This window comes from Ostrinia furnacalis, unplaced genomic scaffold (genome assembly GCF_004193835.3).
Source record: "Ostrinia furnacalis isolate ACB-3 unplaced genomic scaffold, ASM419383v2 OfSCF1722, whole genome shotgun sequence".
Lineage (NCBI taxonomy): Eukaryota > Metazoa > Arthropoda > Insecta > Lepidoptera > Crambidae > Ostrinia > Ostrinia furnacalis.
Window position 1 is genome coordinate 22,950 of NW_021131961.1, and position 25,332 is coordinate 48,281.

The 25,332-nt window shown below is 39.5% G+C and overlaps 1 protein-coding gene across 1 annotated transcript in view; it reads left to right on the forward strand.

Annotated features, from left to right (window-relative positions):
* The window catches only part of LOC114353509 (putative fatty acyl-CoA reductase CG5065), a 41,309-nt gene extending 20,595 nt beyond the window's left edge, over nucleotides 1-20,714 (forward strand). The window contains exons 2-13 of the mRNA XM_028305539.1: nucleotides 9,094-9,296; nucleotides 9,765-9,922; nucleotides 10,893-10,983; nucleotides 11,919-12,064; nucleotides 12,463-12,572; nucleotides 12,910-12,993; nucleotides 16,535-16,643; nucleotides 17,267-17,343; nucleotides 17,937-18,099; nucleotides 18,494-18,644; nucleotides 19,609-19,715; nucleotides 20,570-20,714. Coding sequence (XP_028161340.1) covers nucleotides 9,099-9,296; nucleotides 9,765-9,922; nucleotides 10,893-10,983; nucleotides 11,919-12,064; nucleotides 12,463-12,572; nucleotides 12,910-12,993; nucleotides 16,535-16,643; nucleotides 17,267-17,343; nucleotides 17,937-18,099; nucleotides 18,494-18,644; nucleotides 19,609-19,715; nucleotides 20,570-20,669 — 1,494 coding nt within the window. The 5' untranslated portion in view covers nucleotides 9,094-9,098 and the 3' untranslated portion in view covers nucleotides 20,670-20,714. The remainder of the gene's footprint in view (nucleotides 1-9,093; nucleotides 9,297-9,764; nucleotides 9,923-10,892; nucleotides 10,984-11,918; nucleotides 12,065-12,462; nucleotides 12,573-12,909; nucleotides 12,994-16,534; nucleotides 16,644-17,266; nucleotides 17,344-17,936; nucleotides 18,100-18,493; nucleotides 18,645-19,608; nucleotides 19,716-20,569) is intronic.
* The last annotated feature ends 4,618 nt before the right edge of the window (nucleotides 20,715-25,332 follow it).

A 25,332-nucleotide genomic window follows, 5' to 3' on the forward strand; every position in this document is an offset into this window, starting at 1 on the left:
AGAGATAAAGCGTGCCAAAGTTCAAAAGAAAAGGCCGGTGACGTCAGTGAGTGCTTAAAAGTGCAGCACTTTGTGACGTCGCGCGGAACTTCAACCCACTACAAGGCGGTTATCACTGCGCCGCGCTCCGCCGCGGAGCGCATGATTTTCATATAAAAAAATTTTCACCCCCAAGGGTGGAAAATTGGGGATGAACTTTTTTATAATATACATTAAGAATATGGTCTCAATGTACTGCCTACCTTCAGTGGTAACATCAAGGTAATAATTAGTCAACTAAAAAGCAAGAAATAAGTTAAATTTTATAAAAAAAAAATAAAACCGACTCCAAAAAACCTACACTAAAAAGCAGAATAATAATTACTAATTACCTACTTATTTATTAGGACGAATTATTAATATTTATGTAGGTATACCATGATTGATACTGTTGGTCGGTGCAGGCAATCTTATCATGTTTCATAATCTTGGCAAAAAAAAAAAAAAAAAAAAAAAAACATACGGGTCGAATTGAGAACCTCCTCCTTTTTTTGAAGTCGGTTGATGAGAACCTCCTCCTTTTTTTTTGAAGTCGGTTGAAAAATCACGCGCGCGGACGCGTTGTCAGTGTGAAGTGCCGCGCGTGTTTTCTATACAAACTGAGGTACTTGCATACAATGATTAAATCTGTCGCCCCGCGCTCCGCGGCGGAGCGCGGCGCAGTGTGATAACCGCCTAACTTTGTCATTATTTGTTTGATTGACAATTCTATTGGAATAAAAATATTGGAAACTAGCCTATTGGAATAAGGTTGTGTTATCAACTTTTTGACTACTTTGGGTGTCACAAAATATTTGATTGCACTCGCTAAGCATAATAAGAGTTCAATATAAAAATAGTGCAGGTAAAGCTATACAGGACATCAATAAATATTAATAGGTATAGTAGACTATTCCCAAGCATATGTGCTGCACTTACCAATAGATGGCGCTGTCTGCTTTTAGATCGCGGTATCATTTGTTTTTTTTCCCAACTTGAAAGAAGAAATCTTATTTCTCATGTAGAAAGAATTGTTTTATGGCGAATTTTTGAAAGCATTCACTTCCTTACAAGTGAATGTTTATTTTTTATTTTTTAGGAAACATACATTAGGTGCAGTAGACAACACATAAAGCAATTAAGTTTCCACAGTAAAATATACACATAAAGTTGGGCAAACCATTATGAATATTTTGTTGTGAAAAATATAACATAAAAAAAAGTAAACAATGTAACAAAAGAAAAATTATCAACTAATTATTAAAGGAGCGAACTGCAAAAATCACCTGACTCTCGCAATTTAGTTGCCACAACAAAAAATGTTATGATTGACTTTAATGTCGTGCGGGTAGCTCGCGTAACAGAACAAATGCATTCATGACTGTGTGTGTTACAGCACAGAATAATAATAAGTACTACGTACAGAAGGTTTACTTCGCGAAGGTATTTAAAAAAAAATATGCTCAATGTCATTAACAATATGGTGTAATTTAGCTTGTCTCAAGAGTCAAGCACCATTTTGTTGACAAACGTCAATGATCGGTACTGCGCCGAAGCCATAGGGCTGACTTCGGCAAAATGATGTGTGACGTGATGTGCCAAACTGCGGAAAATGGGCGGAGCCACCACTTATAACCACTTATTTACCTCTCAGTACATTCTGTGTTTTTATTATTATTTAGGCAGTTAAATACTACACAGTATTTAGTACACCATTTTCTTTATTTTTTCGATCATACACAAGAATACGCGTGCGTGAGTCAATGCTCGCTCGTATGCGAGGCCTTGTCGAATAGTAATCCTGTAGGGTGCCATCGTGCTTGTTTTGTTTTCGATGTAACCTCGCGGAGATGAACAGGCCTGGTCACAGTCAAATTTTGTAATCGGTCAAAACCACTCTTGACCGCAAAAAATAGTCAAAAGTGGTTTTGACCGATCATCATCATCATCATCATCATTTCAGCCATAGGACGTCCACTGCTGAACATAGGCCTCCCCAAATGCTTTCCGTAGCGGCCTGCGTCCAGCGCTTCCCTGTTACCTTTATGATGTCATCGGTCCACCTTGTGGGTGGACGTCCCACGCTGCGTTTTCCGGTACGCGGCCTCCACTCCAGAACCTTGTTGCCCCATCGGCCGTCAGTTCTGCGTACTATGTGCCCTGCCAATTGCCACTTCAGCTTGCTAATCCGTCCAGCTATGTATGTTTTGACTGACGCCCTTGGTCAAAACCACTTTTGACATTTTTTTCCAATCAGAAGTGGTTTTGACCGATTATGAATTTTGACTGTAACATAATTATGAATTCACATTACACGAAAAAGGCACTAACTTGGTCTCTCTAGGCCAGTGGTTCCTAACCTGGGGGTAATTACACCCGCAGGGGTAAAACGGAAATTCTAGAGGGGTAACACGGGATGGCACGAAAAAGTATTAAAATAGCAATAAACAAAACAATAGTACGGTAGAGGCCGCGCCAAACTTCTTTAGCAAAAATTGCGTGGTGGGTGTAAATTTAGCCATCGTAAAATGTATCGTATGCCTTCGGTTACAGAGTACATTTTACGAAGGGCAAATTTACTCCTACCACGAAATTCTTAGATTCTGTAGAGCCGCAGGAGATCGCCGGCGGTCCCGCGCAATGAACTACTTTGAAGCTTAGCTAGGGGTAAACTCAATTCTCATACTTGTTCACAGGGGTAGTGACATTGAAAAGGTTAGGAACCACTGCTCTAGGCCATTGGTTCCCAAAGTGAAGGGACAGGGGAGGCGTAAAGACCTTTAAAGGGGGGCGCGGGCCATCTGTAAGAAACCTGCGACCGCTGAGAGAAAGCATTCCAGACTGCTCGATGCGACCAATAAATAATCTTGACTGGAGGAGGGGGGCGCGGAATTTTTTGTGTGGTCGAAAGTGGACGCGTCTCAAATAAGTTTGGGAACCAATGCTCTAGGCATTAACTATAGACGTCTTTAGACATATTAACAGGGTATTGCCTTCCCTCGGTCAACTGCCCGACCTTGAGTAAGCAACCAGTTTAAAACTTGCAACTCTTATGACTCAAAGATGATCTGTTAAAGTGAGTTTTATAATGACTTTTTTGATGAAAAACACCTGTTATTTGCATGTACATTTTATTAAATTCTAAAGCATTATTTACTGTAATTATGGAACCAATCAATTATGCTTACCTAGGTTTTGGAATTATCAGTTTCATACCACAACTAGCGGCCGCCCGCGACTTCGTACGCTTGGATCCCATTTTATCCCCTTAGGGGTTGAATTTTGCAAAATCCCTTCTTTAGTGAGCACCGTCTACGTTCTAAAAGGAACCCCCATGCAAAATTTGAGACTCCTAGCACTTGTAGTTTTTGAGCTTTCGTGTTGAGTGAGTGAGTCAGTCAATCAGTGACCTTTCGCTTTTATAAATATAGATTAAAATAACAACTATCTACTTAAGTAGTTTAAATTAGACAACAAAACTACATAGTTCTTTAAAAATAAATAATTAATTATGTCATCATCAGTCATTTGTTTATTTTTAACTTTTGTTTATCAAATTCAAATCCTTGAAGGTATTTTTAGTTTAAAAAATAAAAACCGTAGTTAGATCCAAGAAAAACCAATAGGAATGATCCTGTCAAAAAGTTTATTAATTAGTCCGTCAGTTAACTTATCAAAAAATACTCGACACGTATTTTTCATTTTTTCAAACTAATGACAATTTAAAAAGATTAAGCGCGCGAATTTTAAAACAGGCCCGTGACGTCAAAGAGTGCTTAAAAGTGTTACACTTTGTGACGTCACGTGGAACTTGAACGCATCATAACTTCGTAATTATTTCTTTGATTGACAAATAAAAAATAAGTGTCCAATTTTATAAAAACCGACCGGTATACCTGACTGCACCAGAACGGGACTATTCCCACCTCTCGTTCCCACCACTGCAACTCCTGTGTAGCCAGGATCTACAGCTTGACCGCCACAAAAACCCAACCAATGAAGATCAAGTTTGTCCCGGGGGAAAGTTAAACTGTCATTGGACCCGCAACGAAATTAATCAGAAGAACATAGGAGGAGTTCGAAATTAAGGTTCGACTTCTTCCCTCCATTGCAATGCGGATGACAGGTGACAAATAAAAACTAACTGCACCAGAAGGACGGAGGACTAAAAGTTTTTTTAGGAAACTAGCCTATTGCCTACCTACCTAAAAAGGCCACGGGACGTCCACCCACAAGGTGGACCGACGACAACATAAAGGTAGCTGTTTAAAGAAATTGGCATTCTCACGGCCGCTTCACAATACATCTTAAACTGTATTCTATTTATTCAACAAAATATTAATGAATTCAAAAAGAAAAGTGATATTCACCAAATCAATACTAGAAATAAAAATAAATTGCCTATACCCGCTTTTAGACTTAATAAAGTGTTTGCCACCTTTATGGGACAAGGTATCCATTTTTATAACAAAGTCCCTGATAAATATAAAGAGCTACCGTACAATAAATTTAAAGGTATAGTTAAAGATCACATGCTTAAAAAAGCCTATTATACAACTCGAGATTTTCTTAATGATAAGTCATCCTGGGAGTAGGATTATGGTCCTCTCATGCTCGCACTAAAAAGAATTAAAATCGTGCTATGAAAAGTAATGTATAAACTAATCTAATTTTCTAAAATATTATAGTGTCATGCTTCTCAATCTGGACTGTTACTTAGCTTTACTATTGGTTTTTTTTTTCTTTAAGAGATAACTTGGTATTGTCATTCTCACTAAAATGTCTCTGGGGTGGTGGCGTAGTGAGGCGGGTCGTTACATTCCCTCTAATATGGTCGAGTGAAGCGATGGCTGGTTCACTCGTCATGTCTGTGAACAGGCGCTGCTTTCTGGGACTGGTCAATCCAAGTTATTCCAACTTATGTACAAGGGTAGCAGATATTAGCAGCTAATTTATAATAGGCTAGTTACTAGAAGGACTAAGGAATCTTTTGATACATACATCTCCACTAGGATCGACAAGGCAAAAAAGTTATGGTCCAAGAAAAGCAATAATTTCGAATATAAAAGAGTGTCTTTTATATAGGTCAAGTAGGACATGACGACAGCAGTTATTTGCAAAATATAGTTTAAATGTAAATACATAATGCTTCATAAAAGACAATTAAAAAGAAATATTGTTGATATCATCAATGTCTTAAGAAATACATTCGTAGACATCCGAGCGTAGAAACTACGCTTAAATAAATATTTCGTGTTTGATCAACTTATGACGCATAATTTTCCTTTAAAATAACGTTTAATTAATTATTTTTTTTGTGATTATGATCCCATAACTATTCTACAATAAGGCTACTATGCTAATTTTAATGAATTAGAACCTTCCAATATTGGACTTTTTTCCGCTTGCCGACTACTGTGCGGCGCTTCTTCTCAGCACTTGCCAAATGTTGGTCTCGAAGCGCTGGTAGGGTGAAAAGATTATGAGACATGTAGAGGCTCCTTAAGAGCAAAATGACGATTTGTAAGAACTATTTATTAGTCTAAACAAATAAAGAAATTTTGACTTTGACTTTGACTTTAGCAGGAAGGCGCTGGACGCAGGCCGCTACCAACCGGGCAACATGGAAAGCATTGGGGGAGGCCTATGTTCAGCAGTGGACGTCCTGTGGCTGAGATGATGATGATGATGACCTAAAAAGACCAAGCCTGCCACTGCGAGTCTTCCAGTGACTTGCCCACTTTTAGCTTGGTCCACGGCCAAGTCACTGGTTTGAATTTTCAACCGACTTCAAAAAAAGGAGGAGGTTCTCAATTCGACCCGTATGTTTTTTTTTTCTATGTTTGTTACGCGTTAACTCCGCCAATTATGAACCGATTTGAACAAATCTTTTTTCGGCGTATAGGTAATACCTCAAGGGTGGTCCCATTTAAATTTAATAATAAAAAAAACAACCCCCAAAGGTGGAAAATTGGGGTTGAACTTTTTTATACGCAATATCTCCGCCGATTATAAACCAATTTGAACGATTATTTTTTTGTTGAATAGGTATTATCAAAAGGGTGGTTTCATGCGAATTTGAAGAAAATATTTCACCCCCAAGGGTGGAAAATTGGGGATGAACTTTTTTATACGCAATATCTCCGCCGATTATGAACCAATTTGAACGATTTTTTTTTTGTTGAATAGTGTTCACGCTTTTGAAGTCGGTTTTATTTTTTTTTTTAAAGTTATTAAATAGTTTTTTCCGTGATTGGGCCCACCTCTAACATTCTAAAGTAGATTGTTGTTGACAATAAATGGTCCAGTTCTGAGAAGAAGCAGCGCAAGAAACTTACACCCGTATTCACAAACATTACTATGAGGTCTCACAGTGCGCGTGGACGCACAGGGTGACATACGAACCAATCACAGAGCTCTATTCAACGCTGAGCGTTCGATTTTCTGCTTCACTTTAAAGCAAGCGTCGTTTGTGAATGCGTGATTAATTTATTAGTTTATCAACAATGTTTGGAGCGCATTAATTACAACACTGGAACCAATAAAGAGTTGCATAATTTTGTCTTAAAAGCATAATGGGCCATTCCGTATGCAGTCCCAATAAACCGTTTCGGTCTGGTGCGTGTTAGTGATGTAGAACTATCGATATTTGACCTCGAAACATAGCATATCGATAGTATAATATTGAAAACCGCAATGTTTAATCGTTGTCTAGTTACCCATAGTAGGTACAAGCTTTGCTTAGTTTGGGGCTAGAGGCGCAGTGTAAAATGTCCAAGGATTAAATCACGGTAGGTATGTACATAAAGCGAACTTAATGCCATTCGGGATTCTCCTCCAGTCAGCCTTAGGGCCAAACTGAGAATGAGTAGAAATAAAGTAGGTTTGACCAGTATTTTCGTCAAAAATACCTAATAACAAAAAGAAATTGCCCTTATGGGGCTATGATTATCTTTTGGGCCCTCCTAGCGCTTTGAGACAAACATATTATTCGCTCAGCTGCTAAAAGCGCGCCAAAACGTATGAGTCAACCTGAAAATCATTGGGTACTTACTACCCGTACTCAATAGCATGCTGCAGGCAAACTTATTTAGTATCTAATATTTCGACAGTAATTGCAAAGTCAGAAATAACTAACCACATCATAAGGCGCGCCTCAAAATGGGTGCAAGTCAATGTCAAGATTTTATTCAGTACTTGGGTCCTTTCCAGGGCACTTATACACGTCTCAAATATAGCTTGCCCTACCACCACTTCGGGACAACATATGGGCTGGTGCTGAGAAGAAGTGACAACATAATCGTTCGTTCGTTCGTTCGTTTCAGCCGAAAGACGTCCACTGCTGGACAAAGGTCTCCCCCAAGGATTTCCACAAAGACCGGTCCTGAGCCGCTTGCATCCAGGTACCTCCCGCGACCTTCACCAGATCGTCGGTCCACCTAGTGGGAGGCCTACATAATATGCCCATATTATGGGCTGGAGCTGAGAAGTGGCGGAAGAAACAGTCACCTTCGTTTTCGAGGAATACCTCGATTGATTTAAATGATTTATCGATACTATTCTTGCCTTTACCTATGCAACACTAGTGCGTATTAGACCACGACCATGAAAAGCACGAGGTTTCGTTCCTACTTCGGACCTCTATTTTGTTTGGCATTGGTATTTGTTTAAGGATTGCGAATTTGACATTTCTCAGTGTACATTGTACTCGTCTTGATTCAATGATAGGAAATTAAAATTAAAATCTTGGATTGATCTTGAATCATGAAAAAAACATAATTTTTCATGTCATTAGTACTTATTTAGGTAACTATCCCAACCCCTGTAAATGTGTCTTATAAGAGAACTAGCGGCCGCCTGCGACTTCGTACTCGTGGATCCGGTTTTACCCCCTTAGGGGTGGAGTTGCGTAAAATCCTTTCTTAACGGATGCCTACGTCATAACATCTACCTGCATGCCAAATTTCAGCCCGATCCGTCCAGTGGTTTGGGCTGTGCGTTGATAGATCACTATGTATATGTTACGGCTAAAGATAGGCGTAAACATAAACTTAAGATTAGCCGGCTAAACTTAAGTTTATCTTCGACGAGGTGTTAATGTTAGTTTCTTCTATCTTTAGCCGGCTAAACTTAAGTGTAACCGCAGGCCCATGGCTAAAAATGTAGAAGGAAATGGAAAAGGAAACAATGTAATAATGTTTACTATTTTGACACGAAAACTTTATTAAAAAATAATCATTTTCATTACACATACTTTTATGTACCTATGTAGGTATTCAAAATTACAATTATTACAATAACAAAATATTAATTACTTAAAAAATATCTACCTAATCATTAAAAATAAAATAATAAGGTAAACCATTTTGGTCATTACAGAATCTTCTGTAGGTATTTAAAATTACAAAATAAAACAAAATAAAACTGCGCACGCGTTGTCTCCCCACCGTCCCCTCAAGCCCTCCGCCGGCCTGGCGCGCCCATCGAATACATTTTTAGCCGTTTCGTTTTGGCTAATGTGCACATTAGCCGGCTAAAGATGGAATATCACGACGCAAACTAACATGTTATCGAACTTTAGCTGCTTCTCGAAGATAAACTTAAGTTTAGCCGGCTAATCTTAAGTTTATGTTCACAACTATCTTTAGCCGTAACATATATATATATTCCACTTTGAACGGGAAGCGCCTGGATGCGGGCGGCGCAGGACCGGTCGTTAGGGAAATCCTTGGGGGAGGCCTTTGTCCAGCTGTGGACGTCATTTGACTGAAACGAACGAACGATTCCACTTTAAGCACCCGTTCAAATTGCACCTGCGCGAATAGCACTTGGCCTATTCCACTTAGAGCACCTATCGATATTTTGAACAGGTGCTCTCAGTGGAATTAAATTTATTTTTACGACGTGCAGGAGCTCTAAGTGGATTAGAGCTCCTGCAACACTACATAATACACGTCCCAAATACTTATATTCAGCTTGCCCTCCCAAGAATTCAGGACAAACATCTATAGCAGTCAAATTGCGAACCTCCTCCTTTCTTTGAAGTTTTTTAAAATATTATAATTCTGTTTACAGATAAAATGACGCCATCTATGACCGTGCCGGAGTACTATGCCGGGAAGACCCTCTTCATAACTGGTTCTACAGGCTTCATGGGGAAAGTCCTCATAGAGAAGCTGCTCAGATCCTGTCCGGATATAAAGAAGATTTATCTGCTCATGAGACCGAAGAAAGGTCATGGAAGTAAAGAGAGGCTGGACGGTTTCATGAACTGCCGGGTGAGTAGCGCACTAGTATTATATTATCTGTGGTAGCGCTATCTAGTGGGGAGTAGCGGTACTAAAATTGTTTATCGTAATTAATTTGGACTTTCGTGCGGGAAAGTTAAACGTCATTTCGTCGTATTGTATTTTTTAGTATGTGTTTAGTTGAAAATTAATGTGAAATAGGTAATTATTGTATTAATATTTTTTCATTTGCCTACACATTATGCACCACACGAACGCCTACGAATAAGTTATAGCAAAGATTTACAGCTATGAGAAATAGCTTTTTTATCGACAGAAGAGAGAGGAATAGATTAATAAATTAATCTGTTTAAACTGACTTAATCCTTAAAATTAAGTTAATAGAAAAAAAAATGGTACCTAGCTAGTGTATTATATACTGTCAAAGTTTTGAACTAAATATTGAAGAAAAAATTTCCAAATTAAGTATTTCATACTTTATAAATTAAATCATTCCAGGTGTTCGACAAACTCAAGAGCGAGCATCCCGAACAGTTCAACAAACTACAGGTGGTGCCTGGAGATATCCTGATGGAGGATCTCGGTCTGAGTGCGGAGGACCGGGACACTCTGCAGAGAGAGTGCCAGGTGCTGATGCACTGTGCTGCTTGCGTCAGGTAGACAAACTATTTTAAATAAATTGAAAAAATCAAATTGCTCTTGGTGGAAATCGAACCCACGAGTGCGACCCTTCGCTTGCCAGGCGACTGCTCTTCCATCTGAGCTACTTAGACATTAGGTGCATCCATTGTTTTCAAGTAGGCATGCTTATTCTGTTTACCAATAAATAATTTATATTTAAAACTCAAATCTTTAGAGCAAAATAGGTACATACATTTCATTATACCAAAAGTCGACTTGGAGATAATTTCATATGGCATTAAGTTCGTTTTTTGTACTAGGATATTGTGAGCAATAAATATTATGCTTAAAATGCTAGGAGTACTTAGGTATATTCATCATTTATTGGTCCATTGTATCCAAAAGTGGCTCGAATTAGCAAATTGATGCTTAGAGTTAAGGGTATTTAGCCTATAAGCTGCAAATTTTAGCTTAGTGTCAAATATGTATCAGAGTAAATACAAATGAGTAGGTCATCTTCATAAAAACGCACCGCACAACCGCGCTCGCCGCGTTTCTATGAAGATGTAGATAGAAAATTTTACTCAAAGAAAACATTCCTTTATTTTTGAAAAGAAATAAAACTGCATTCAAAGATTTCCAAAAATTTGCTTGCCACACCTGGGAATCGAACCAACTAAAATCTGTTAAAAAATACACCCTTTATTTTTATTGCATCTATCGTTAGGGTTAAGTATAAGGATGAAATATCTCTTACAAACTTAATAAATTAAATGAAAGGAAAACCATGAAATCTTAAATTATTTTAATTATTTGCGGAAAATGTTAAGCTATGGTGGTGAATTTTCGAAATATTTTCGGAAATCTTTGAATGCAGTTCTTTTTCTTTTCAAAAATGAAGGAATGTTTTCTTTGTATGTAACATTTTCTATTTACAGTATTAAGGGTACTTTCCCTTCAGGTGGCATTACAAAATTCCACCCTGTATATTTTTTTCTATTACAGATTCGACATGTTCATCAGGGATGCCGTTAACATGAACACAGTCGGCACCAAACGGGTGCTGGAACTGGCCAGCGGCATGAAGCAGATTGAGGTAATTCAAAGAGCTATTGATGCTGTTAATAGTGAATAGGCACTTGCAGTACCTCTAGCATGAACAACTTTCGTCTTCGAATCGTTTGCGTATTCGACAAAATTCGATAGTCAACCTTCAAATTAAACGATAACGTGACAATTTTGATTCTCAAAATAAGTTTCGTGCAACCATTTCTTATACTAAGTTCACTTTACAACACGTTCACAAGGGCGCTGTTGTAGTTTTCGTACTAAATCTTTTGATGGCGATGCGAATACGCAAACGATTCGAACTCGAAAGTTTTTCGTGCTAGCCGTACAGGGCAGATATGTACCATCCTAGACTGCATCTCACCTAACACCAGGTGCGATTGCGGTCCTACCTGATCTGATACCTTGCCTTGTCTTACATAAAAAAAAACTCCAAATCAAATTCAAATTCTTTTATTTTGTAAGTGGGCTTATAAAAAGCTCTTTTGATATACTTAAAGTTGTTACCGCGCTGTACATATCTACCTTCGCGATCAAAAGTGTTGGGGTAAAAATATACTGGGCTCTGTGAAATGGCTTTTGAAAATGTAAAAAATTGTTGACAATTTCATAAAATTCTAACTCCCTTTAAAGTTGTTGTTTCCGTTTCGCACAGGGGGAAGTCGAATCTTAACTTCGAACTTTTCCTATGTTCTTCCGATTAGTTTCTTTGCGGGTCCAATTATAGTTTGACTTTCCCCCGGGACAAACTTGACCTTCACTGGTTGGGTTATTGGCGGTCAAGCTGTAGATTCTGGTTACACAGGAGGTGCAGCGGTGGGGACGAGAGGTGGAAACAGTCTCTTTAAGATCAATAATTGATGACAAAGGGTAGCTTATAATGGCTATAATATCGTTCTCTCTCTATCTAAATAAATTCTACCCTTTTCTCAGGAGTTTACTCAACTGTGTTTGCTTTTTCAGGTGTTCGTCCACGTCTCAACAGCGTACTGCCGCTGCGAGGTAGAAGTATTAGAAGAAAGACTGTACCCCGCCAAGCATAGACCAAAACACGTCATAGAGACAGTCAACTGGATGGATGACGAGCTGTTAACCCATTTGCAGCCTAAGTATGTATTTGAGCTTCCGATTAGCTGTTTAGCAATAAGTAATTGGGGCGTCAAGTATTTTGGGTACAGCCTCAAATAAGTTCGTGACACCCAAAGTGGACAATAAGTTGACAACACAACCTTATTTCATTGTAACAAAGACGTGATGCAAGCTTTTTGGCTACTTTGGGTGTCACGAACTATTTGACGCTGAATGTTCATTAATAGAACTTATTCTGTGATAGAAGTGAAAATATTTTTTATGGTTTGCTCTAGGCCATCTAGGTGAAATAATCAAAAGTTCTCTTTATGAAACTGACGAATTGCTATTTTATAGCACACCTTTTGATGAGAGAAATCTTATGGGTAAATTCTACTAATGCCGTCCGCTGTTAATTTATGTTGTTTTAATTTTGCAGAATAATCGAACCACAACCAAATACATACGCTTACACAAAATCTTTGACTGAGGACCTTGTTGCGCAACACGCAGGAAAATTCCCCATCGTTATTGCAAGGCCCTCTATCGGTAAGTACCATTACTTATTTTAAAAATTATCACTGCAAAAAAGTAAAAAAAAAATCTGAATTAACGCCATCTATCAGTGAGTAGATACACTAACTTTGTTGGTTAGTGACATCTAATGGCGAATAGAATTACTACCTAATTTTGTTGTTATAGCGCCATCTATGATTAAAAACTGGGATTAAGTGCTACTACCAATTTTAAAGAAAAGCAGCACTACTAGTGCCATCTCTTAATGAGTAGTAAAACTAAACAAAGCGACACCTGTGGGTCAATTAAAGGTACTAATTTTCTGTTAAAATTAAATATTCCACTTTAAATTATTTTGTTTTATTTACAGTAACTGCAGCATACAAAGAGCCTATGCCTGGATGGGTGGACAACCTCAATGGGCCCACGGGTCTGCTCGTTGGTGCTGGAAAAGGTAATCTTTATTTTGAGAGAGACTCACTTGACTCCGGGTTCTGGGTTCGATTCTCAGACGGGACAATACATTGTAGTTATAATATCACCTGGTTAGTATATTGCTAACTCCATTATTCGAGAATGAAATAAAGTTCCTCGATTCGGAAGGTACACTCCAGTCTAATAGAGCTATTCCAGACGAGATGGGATCTGAGTATAGGATATGACATAGTTATCTAACTAAAGCCCGGTCCGTGAACACGTAGAATTTTGTCCAATGACCCCAAGCTACCCATCCGTATCGTTCGCGCGTAATTATGTTGCTATCGCGCTCGCACACTCACTGCCGGTGCCAGTCGCACAGTCGCGACAGCAATATAATTACGCGCGAGCGATAAGGGGCCATCCATAAAGTACGTCACACGAATTTCATGATTTTTTGACCCCCCCTCCGTCCTTGTCACAGGTGGTCACGTTTCTGAGACACCCCCCTCTCTAGTGTGACGTCACATATTTTGCAATTTCACATCGAAAAATTATTAAATTAACAGCAGTTCCGAAATTAGTTTTATTTCCATTTAAATTAAGTACATTTTTTTATGAAATCACCATTATATCAAATATTTAAAACAATTGAAATGTGATGTCACGAAACTTAGGACCCCTCCCACCCCTTGTCACACCATGTCACACTTTGTCAACCCCCTCCCCCCCTCTTTACGTGTGACGTACTTTATGGATGACCCCTAAGGGTAGGTAGCTAGGGGTCATTGAAAGAAAGAAAGAAAGACACATTTATTACAATGGACATCACACAAATACAGGCAATTACATAGACATGACAGTGGCACATAATGATGGAAGAAGAAAAAATAAAAACAAGAGTAAACTGAGCAGTGCCACCCATCCACCAACAAGATGCCCACTGCAACGGGACCCCACTCAGCATATGCCGTGGCCCACGGTGACGAAGGCCACGGCGCTGGTTTTCAGTGTGCCCCATGCCGAGTGAGGGTCACGGACCATTGGTAAAATAAATAAAATACTAAGCTGCATAAAATTGTCTAGATAAACATACATAAATAGTAATATTAGTGCACAGATAAATACAAAAGGCGGTAAATCGGTAAGGATGATAAGACTACGTTTATTAAGAATACTAATGAAAAGAATACTAATAAAAAGATAAAACTGTTTGTATAGGTGTGTGTGTAGTAATGGTAAAGTAATATTGTGTTAATGTGTAATATTCGTAAAGAGTGTCTCGACGCCCGCAAAACCGGTTTGTGCAATCGAATGATTGATTGGACAAAATTCTACGTGCTCACGGACCAGACTCTAATATAACGATAGATTGAATAAACCCGGTCAACTTAACTGTACACCTGGCTGGAATGCGACTCTCCTTCACACTCGTCCACACTCTTCTCCCCGGTTCGCCCCCCGTACCAGAACGGCCATATGACGTCACGGCAGCCAGGTGCACAGTTAAAATTAACTATGCTATTTAACCCGGTCAAATGACCGGTGTGCTTACCATGAGTTTACGTTTGGTGTGCTCGCTAGCGACTGCGTAAAAAAATGACATTAAATGTATGACATATTGAGCAGCGCCTCTAGCGGCTACTTTCAAGAAATAAAATCTTCATAGATTTTTTTGACGTATTCGCTAGCGAGCACAACTAACGTAAACAGTACCTCTAGTACGAAAAACTTTCGAATTCGTTTCGTTGCGTATTCAAAGTGTCATCGAAAAATTTTGTATGAAAAATTAAACAGCTATAATATAGTATTTATGTCGCAGGCAAATTGTATGATTCCGCATTTTACAAACGGCGTCGTCAGTTCACAAACGCTCGCTGCTCTATGAAATGCCGAAGGCAAAATGTAAATTGCCTGGGCACTTTATAATATGCCAAAACATTTGATAGCCAATTCAATTGCTGTTTACAAAATGCCGCGGCAAATTGAAATATTTAGTTCTTTTTCTTACCACGCGAGGCGCTGCTAATCAAAACAAGAAAAATGGCGTCGAGTCGTGGTGTTGTGATACAGAAAACAGTGCAAATTCTACGTATTCAAAGGACTTTTCACATAAAAAGACATTGATTATACTTAGTGAATTAAAAATATTTTACGNGGACAAAATTCTACGTGCTCACGGACCAGACTCTAATATAACGATAGATTGAATAAACCCGGTCAACTTAACTGTACACCTGGCTGGAATGCGACTCTCCTTCACACTCGTCCACACTCTTCTCCCCGGTTCGCCCCCCGTACCAGAACGGCCATATGACGTCACGGCAGCCAGGTGCACAGTTAAAATTAACTATGCTATTTAACCCGGTCAAATGACCGGTGTGCTTACCATGAGTTTACGTTTGGTGTGCTCGCTAGCGACTGCGTAAAAAAATGACATTAAATGTATGACATATTGAGCAGCGCCTCTAGCGGCTACTTTCAAGAAATAAAATCTTCATAGATTTTTTTGACGTATTCGCTAGCGAGCACAACTAACGTAAACAGTACCTCTAGTACGAAAAACTTTCGAATTCGTTTCGTTGCGTATTCAAAGTGTCATCGAAAAATTTTGTATGAAAAATTAAACAGCTATAATATAGTATTTATGTCGCAGGCAAATTGTATGATTCCGCATTTTACAAACGGCGTCGTCAGTTCACAAACGCTCGCTGCTCTATGAAATGCCGAAGGCAAAATGTAAATTGCCTGGGCACTTTATAATATGCCAAAACATTTGATAGCCAATTCAATTGCTGTTTACAAAATGCCGCGGCAAATTGAAATATTTAGTTCTTTTTCTTACCACGCGAGGCGCTGCTAATCAAAACAAGAAAAATGGCGTCGAGTCGTGGTGTTGTGATACAGAAAACAGTGCAAATTCTACGTATTCAAAGGACTTTTCACATAAAAAGACATTGATTATACTTAGTGAATTAAAAATATTTTACGATTCATAAATAGGAGCAGTGAAAAAGCTATGGAAAAATGAAATAGTTTTTGAGGTTATCCGGCACGTAAAAAACGCTAAGGTGACAATTATGTCATAGTTTTACCTATAGGTACGTACGTCAATAGTTTAAATTAGTTTAGTGTTGTTTTTATTACGAAAATATTTTAATTACTTTAGGAGTAGCAAGTATCTTAGGTTTGTCTTACCTGAATAGATACCTACCTGATTTCTGAAATTAAGTCTGATTTGTCCAACATGTGTTTTATGATGGTCACCCTATTGCAACAATCATAGTCGAAATTTTATCAATTGAACGAGTCGCCAATTTGCCTTCGGCATTTCATAGAACAGCGAGCGTTTGTAAACTGACGACGCCGTTTGTAAAATGCGGAATCATACAATTTGCCTGCGACATATAATATATTGAATACGCAACGAAACGAACTCGAAAGTTTTTCCTACTAGAGGTACAGTCATGGTAAGCACACGGGTTGTAAAATAATGTGATTTCTCTGAATATTAGAAACCGTTGTGCTCCTGCAGTGGAGACTAAATGATGATGATAATGAAATACTATTGTTTCTAGGTGTGATCCGCACGATGCACTGCAACGAGAACTATGCGGCGGACATAGTGCCTGTAGACATGGTGGTCAACGCTTGCATACTGCTCGGCTACACCACGGCTCTGGAGAAGTGAGTATACCATCATCATCATCAAACCACGGTAGCCGAACGGTGAAGGGGTCGGACTGGCCGACTCGTGATGGGGAACGCGGGTTCGGTCCCCGCCGCCGCTCGACTATTGTGGTGAGCTCACTCGTGACACAAGCATATTTAGCTTAGTACGAGGGGCTGACGGGAGTATTAGTAATTTGTGAAATAACAAATTACTAATAATCTTTTTCAAAAAAGAAATTCAGCCACAAGATGTCCACTTCTGAACATAGGCCTCCCCAATGACTTCCACATCGCCCGGTTGGTAGCGGCCTGCATCCAGCGCCTTTCTGCTTTCACCTTTATGAGGTCGTCGGTCCCACGTCGCATGCTGCGTTCTCCGGTACGTGGCCTCCACTCCAACCTACCAGAGTATACCAACCAGTTCTAAAATCTGTTTTAAAGTGGATTGTTAAAGTAAAACCTTGTAATACAGTCTACTATTCTCATTTCGTCGTTTCCCGGCTGAGACTCCTACATCTTGGTCCTTCGAGCCAAACCAGCGACCTTTGGATCATGTACAAACCAGCTGACTAGTCAGACATGAAACAGAAAAAAATATACTTAACTGTCAAATAAAAATACATTTATTTCATTTCCAGGCCCAAAGAAGTACAGTTCTGTAACATAGCCCAGTCCGGGATTAACGGATTCACATGGGGAGAAGCTTTGGCGTTAGGTAAGAAAAGTCATTATAAAAATGAATCTTTACTTTTAGTAGTGGTAATACCTACTATTTATTACTACCGGCCGCCCGCGACTTCATACACGTAGATCTCGTTTTATCCCCTTAGGGGTGGAGTTTCGTAAAATCCTTTCTTAGCGGATACCTACGTCATAACATCTATCTGCATGCCTTTCAGCCCGATCCGTCCAGTGGTTTATAATTTAGATTTAGATTTTCCCAGGACTAGATCTTGGCTACGCAGGAGTTGCAGAAGTGAGAACGAAATTGAATAGTCCAGTACCTCTAGCATGAACAACTTTGTTCATCGAATCGTTTGCGTATTCGATAAAATTCGATACTCAATCTTCGAATTAAACGATAACGTGACAATTTTGATTCTCAAAATAAGTTTCGTGCAACTCCATTTCATACTAAGTTCACTTTACGACACGTCCACAAGGACGCTATTGTAGTTTTCTTACTAAATATTTTGATGGCGATTCGAGTACGCAAACGATTTGAACTCGAAAGTTTTTTGTGCTAGCCGTCCAGTACCCTATTTGTGTATTCTAAACATTCTTATACCCTCATTCTCATTTTCCCAGGCCGCATCCACGTCATGGAGTACCCCTTCTCAATCTGCCTGTGGTACCCGGGCGGGGCTCCCAGCGCTTCCCGCCTCCGACACCAGGTGACGCTGTTCTTGACTCATACGCTTCCTGCGTATACCGTGGATCTGTTGGCACGAGCGTTACAGCAGAAACCCTTGTGAGTATAAACTAGTTCTTCTAGTGTCATCATCATCATCATTATTAATTCAGCAGTGGACGTCCTATACGTCCACTGATGAACATAGGCCTCCCCCAATGCTTTCCATGTTGATCGATTGGTAGCGACCTGCGTCCAGCACTTCCCCGTTACCTTTACGATGTCGTCGGTCCACCTTGTAGGTGGACGTCGCACGCTGCGTTTTCCGGTACGCGGCCCCCATTCCAGAACCTTGCTGCCCAATCGGCCGTCAGTTCTGCGTACTGTGCCACTCATTGCCACTTCAGCTTGATAATCCGTCGGGCTATGTCAGCGACTTTCGTTCGATTCCCGCCAAGGCAGTTCGATTTTTTCAAATTATTTATAATTTTCAAGATATCCACCTTCTCCACAGCATGGTGAAGATGCAGAAACGCATCCAGTCTGGTCTGGAAGTCCTGCAGTACTATACCACCAAGGAGTGGCACTTCCGGAACGACAACCTGCGAGCACTCCGGACCAAAGTGACTGAGGAAGACGATGAGACCTTCTACACTGATCTCACTGTGAGCGTTTGAACATTTCTCGATTATGATCTTTAATGAAATATTGGCATTTTATTTTTTCGATATATAGAATTGTGTACAGTCAGCGTCAAATAGTTCGTGACACCCAAAGTAGCCAATAAGTTCGCATACGTTTCTGACCTCTGTTACAATTGGAATAAGGTTGTGTTGTCAACTTTTTGGCCACTGTGGCTGTCATGAACTATTTCGCTGACTGTACGAGTAGAGAGAATAATGTCGATGGTACAAATCCAGACACCATGGTTTACTTACAAAATGTAATTACAACGCCATCTAGTATCACAAACTTAAACCAATTAGTAGATAGTTTGCTCGGTCACTTTGCTTCTTCTCAGCACTCGCTCACATTATTGTTCTGAAGCGGTGGTAAGGTTAATGCTAAAAATAATTGAAACTAATGAAGGTGCTCTTCAAATTAAAGACAACTTAGAGAAAATGAATGAACTTTATGAATTTATTTTGGAGTTAATACATTAATGGGTAATTATTGCACTTGATACTCAGCATCACTGACAAGTGATTGGCACAAAACTCATTAAATGTTATTTTTGCAAGTAGGCTTTTAAAAAGCACATTTACACGTCCCAGTATTAACCCTACCACTGATTCGGGACAATAAATGGGCCAGTGCTGAGAAGAAGCGGCGCGACTCAGCCACTATTGGCACATAATTTCCTTAATTAAAATCACATCTTCATAACTGTTAATTTTGTTTGTCACTTAGTCATCCGCTTTGCAACGGAGGGAAGTCAAACCTTAACTTCGAACTTATGTTCTTCTGATTAATTTCGTTGCGGGTCCAATGACAGTTCACGGGACAAACTTGACCTTCACTGGTTGGTTTTTATTGGCGGTCAAGCTGTAGATCCTGGCTACACAGGAGTTGCAGTGGTGGGAAAGAGAGGTGGGAATAATCCCGTTCATTACTGTGATATACTTTCAGGTCATAGACTGGAACACGTACATCCGCGACTACATCAAAGGCGCGCGGGAGTTCGTGATGAAGGAAGACCCCTCCACCCTCCCCCAAGCCAGGAGGCTCAACAGACAGTAAGTACCCACTTCTAAATTATTGAAATTTGAATTTCTATACGTGGAAACTACACACTTGCACACTTCAAAACTTGCACACTGCTTAAGTACTTGCACACTTGTTCAGTTGTGCATTACCATACTTCCACATTACTGCACTGCACATTTAGGAACACCCTAGTGCATTACACCCTTCCACACCCTAATATGGACTTCCATACTCTACACTCCCATACTTTTTTCCACACTTTACTTTACAACATTTTCATTATTCCAAAACAGACTCCCATTCTTCCTTAGATCTAAAAGACTCAAATATAGCGTTAAGTAAATTATCCCGTCATTAACTAATTTGAAGATAGCGCCATCTATGAATTTTACTCACAAACATAAGTTTAAGTGCTATTTGCAATACAAAAGTACATAGCGTACGTAACAGACTCATAGATGGCGCTTTATACGATAAAGTTGTTGTACAGTCAGCGTTAAATAACTCGTGACACCCAAAGTGGCCAAAAAGTTCGCAACACGTCTTTGTTACAATTGGAATAAGGTTGTGTTAACTTGTGTTGTCAACTTCTTGGCCACTTTGGTGTCACGGACTATTGGACGCTGAATGTAAAGAGTAAGAAAAAGAAATTAGCTAAAATTAGCGTGGCCAGCCCCCCACTAGGAGGACCGACGATCTGGTGAAGATCGCTGGAAGAACCTGGATGCGGGCAGTGCAGGACCGGTTGTTGCGGAAATTCTTGGGGCAGGTCTTTGTCCAGCAGTGGACGTCATTTGGCTGAAACGAACGAACGATGTAATGAGTATAAAAGAAATAAGGTTGTTTTCAACAATTTTCCTAATTATCTTTATTTTCCTTCCAGATTATACTACTTGGACACGTTCACGAAGATATTTATTTATTCCATCATCGCGTATTTCGTATTCTCGTACCTGAAAGTACTTTTAGCTGTGCTCAATTAAGTTCATTGTAGTCTAAGTGTAGTATACAGGGTGTCAATTTGAAATGAAAGTATAAATAACGTGACTTTAGCGAAATATTGAGTGCTTAGGCTTACTCTGTGGACCATAAGCACAGATTACTAATAAGTAGTTCCGTATAGTTCGTTTCATCCACGAAGACCCGCCCATTCTTCCGCTAATGTTTGAGTGTTATCGGTACACGCTAAATCATCTATGAGTGCACACTCACACTACAATAATGACGCTCGGATTACTCGGTTCAAACTCCCCGCACCTCGCGCGACCGAGACCAAAAATTGTGGGGCGCGTCTTCGTGGATGAAACGATTCTATAAAGCCTGGTCTTCAGCGCGTGTTTTGTTATACACAATCAACAAAAAATGTCAACATTCAACCTAAAAAAATGTTGAATGTTGACAATGATTTTGTTGATTGTGTCAAGCAAAACACGCGTTATAAACCCGGTTTAAGAGTCCTCACAGACCGTAGATTTTTATCGGCCGATAGTTTGGCTTATAATTTGTATGAAGAAATGGCCGATACCAAATCGGTGTAATGTGCGGACTTCCATACTTGTTCATACTGATGAACAGCCCGACTAAACTATCGACCGAAAATAAGGCTGTAGTCTGTGGAGACTCTATTTTATACTGGCCATAAACAAAAGAAGGAGAAAGAAAATTAAAATGGCGCCGTTTTTGAATTTTTTATTTTATATTTTGACGACTTTCACTGTTATTGTGAAACAATAATACTTCTGTGATTGTTTTAATTATTTTTAGGCCAATTTCGATTACCTAAATGTTTGTCTATGAACTTTCCTTTCCAAATAATAGGATTCAAGTCATTTAATGCAATTGATCAATTTATTTATATACTGATGTTCTGTAATAATATACATTACCTATTTCCTTTTTTGTGTAATATCTATTATAGCCTATTAAACGCAAATAATAATATTAATTTCAAATTAAAATACCTTTTGCATTACATCAATCTGCTATGTTTATGTTTAGATTAAAATTTATAAAGAACAAAGAAAAAATATAAGGCTCCCCAAACCGCCTGGCCAGCGTGGGGAGTGTAGACCAAATCCTCCATTTGCTGGTAAATTAGACGGTCGTGCTCCTGCAGTGGAGACTAAAATGACCGATGATCTTCTTCATTTCGTGTCGACAACAAACCTACACAGTGTCAGCCCAAAACTCCGCCACAAGGGTGGCGTTGTCAGCAGCACTCATCAAATCCTCCTGAGTGCAGTTGCTTGGGCACTCAGGGCACGACATCAGGTGCTTAATCGACTGGGGAACAAAAATGACCGATGATGATAAATGCCAACATTTAAATAAAAAAATGCAACTTCATTTATTTGCCAAACATGTTATCACTTACCAAAATTAATTCCTTGTAAACGAAACTGATGAGTAATGTATTATACAGGGTGTTTTAAATCATTATGTTAATTATATTTTTTTTAGTAAGATTTCGTATTTGTCGTTTAAATTAAGTTATTTTATTTAGTTACATTTATCTATGTTTATAATTTATCTAGTCATTCTATAATTCAAAAGAAGGCCTAGCCTACCAATATTCTTAAAAGTGGTGGAGCAGGCTCTATTTGGGGCGTGTATTTGTTTAATACCCGTTTTCACCATCAATCCCTAATTTTTAAATGATCCATATGAAAACAAAACATAAAATTTTAAAACATAAAATGAAGTTTTCACATAAAAATTAGGGTTTGATGGTGAAAACGGGCGTACTGCCCTGAAGAAGTCCTAAATCCTAATACTCTGTTGTTTTTGTTTTTTTCACTATTTTTCTTCTTGACTAATTAATATTTTCAATGCTCTACAAATTGTATTAAATATTTTATATGTAAATAAAATAAGATAAGTAGGCTTAATAATTGGAATAAATAAAAATAATTGACGCACCTAATAGAATAGAAAATAATGTGATTGAATGTGAATGAAAGAAGTGTTTTAAGACAGTAATTTAATAATAATAAAGAATAAAATCTTTATTAAAATTAGTATTCAATACGCGTGTAACCTTTTAGGTAAAGGAGGAAAATTAAAACTTATTTTTTTAAGAATAACGGTACTTTTCAAAATCGACACCCTGTATTGTATAAAATAAATTTAATGTATGCGAGCGATGACTGCGTAAATCGAATTGTTTTGTATTGTTGTATGAATAAACGGGATATCGTATTATTTCTGAACTGACTTTACTTTCATTATACGATAAGGTCAATTATCATTTGGGTAGCTAATGAGAAATAAATTAATTTGTTTAAAAATATCAACGACAAGCGGCCGCCCGCGACTTTGTACACGTGGATCCCGTTTTACCCCCTTAGGGGTTGAATTTTGCAAAATCCCGTCTTAGTGAGCACCTACGTTCTAAAAAGAACCCCATGCAAAATTTAAGACTCTTATGCCTGTTTTCACCATCAATCCCTAATTTTTAAGTGACCCGTATGGTAACAAATAACAGGAATTTTGTTTACATAGGGGTCACTTCAAAATTAACATTACTCCCGTATTCACAAACATTACTATTAGGTCTCACAGTGCGCGTGGACGCACAGGGTGACACACGAACCAATCACAGAGCTCTATTCAACACTGTGCGTTCGATTTGCTGCTTCACATAAGCAAGCTTCGTTTGTGAATACGGGCGCTAGCACTTGAGATTTCGAGATGAGTGACTGTCAGTGACCTTTCGTTTTTAATATGTTTCACTTTAACTGATACAAGGTGGACCGACGACATCATAAAGTTAGCGGGGAAGCGCTGGACGCAGGCCGCTACCAATCTATCAACATGGAAAACATTGGGGGAGGCCTATGTTCAGTAGTGGACGTCCTGTGGCTGAAATGATGATGATGAATACTATTTTATGCAGCACAAAAGCCTGACTGAAATCACACCAGATAAGGTAAGATGCAGTCTAGGATGGTACAGTCAAATAGTTCGTGACACCCAAAGTAGCCAAAAAGTTCGCAACATCTTTGTTACTTGGAATAGGTTCTGTTGTCAAGTTTGTGGCCACTTTGGGTGTCACTAACTATTTAACACTTCATACTACACTCTTGTCAGAGTGGTCGTGGTTGCGCTGACGAGGTACACGGTGGGGTGATGTCATCTCCGAGGGTAGCTCTCCGGGCGATGTGCTTCCTTTCTGACGGTTAGAGACTCAATTTAGAGTTTAGAGGGTCAAAAGACTAGAAGACTTGAAAAGGCAGGATGTTTTTAACAGCGTAGGTGTAAAATCCGAGGAACGCGGGTTCGAACCCCGGCCCACTCGTAACACAAGCAACAAAAAACAAACAACAAAAAATATTATAGGTTAATTGCCACGATAGCCGAACGGTGAAGGGGTCGGACTGGCCGACTCGTGATCCGGGGAACGCGGGTTCGATCCCCGCCGCTGGACTATTGTGGTGAACCCACTCGTAACACAAGGGTACTAATTACCACGAGGGGTAACGGGACTTTAATTAAAAAAATGTCTAAGACATGGTACCTACCTACATACCTATTATTATTCTAAGTTCTAACTAATCATTGAACAATGATAAGAGTTAATGGTGACACCACCTTTACAAAATTTTAGCTGCCAAAGTAACAGATCATCTCATGAAGAAGATAGTCTATCCACCTTGTGGCAGGTGACGTCATAAAAGTTCAGGACTATTCCCACCTCTCGTTCCCACTGCAACTCCTGTGTAGCCAGGATCTACAGCTTGACCGCCAATAACCCAACCAGTGAACCAAGTTTGTCCCGGGGGAACGTTAACTGTCATTGGACCCGCAACGAAATTCATCAGAAGAACATAGGAGTTTGAAGCACGAAGTTGTCATAAAGGTACCAGAAACTCTTCTAACCGGCCAATCTAGAATATTGAGGGCCTATGTTCAGCAGTGGACGTCCTGTGGCTGAAATGATGATGATGAAGGAGAACCTTTATGTAGATCGTTTCATCCACTCGGACGCGCCCCACCAATGTTTGGTCTCGGTCGCGCGGGGTGCGGGGAGTTTGATCCGAGCAATCCGAGCGTCATTATTGTAGTGTGCGTGTGCACTCATGGATCATTTAGCGTGTACCGATAACACTCAAACATTAGCGGAAGAATGGTGGGGCGCGTCTTCGTGGATGAAACGATCTATATAGCTGAAACCGCGGGCGAAAGCTAGTCAACAGTACAGAGAGGTGACTATGACGCCCGAATTCACAAACATTACTATGAGGTCTCACAGTGCGCGTGGACGCACAGGGTGATACGAACCAATCACAGAGCTCTATTCAACGCTGTGCGTGCGATTTGCTGCTTCTCTTAAGCAAGCATCGCTTGTAAATACGAGCGTGAGTTTACATCAAACGTCCAAACAAAAAAAATGACTTTCACGCCCGTATTGATAAACGATGCTTGCTTAAGTGAAGCAGCAAATCGAACGCACAGCGTTGAATAGAGCTCTATTATAGGTTCGTGTGTCACCCTGTGCGTTCACGCGCAATGTGAGAGATCATAGTAATATTTGTGAATACGGGTGTAAATCTATGACGGATTGTACAGCGCCCCTAGCGGAAACTTTTAAGAACACTGCACTTCAGCACTGGCCCATTTATTGTCCCGAAGCAGTGGTAGGGTTAA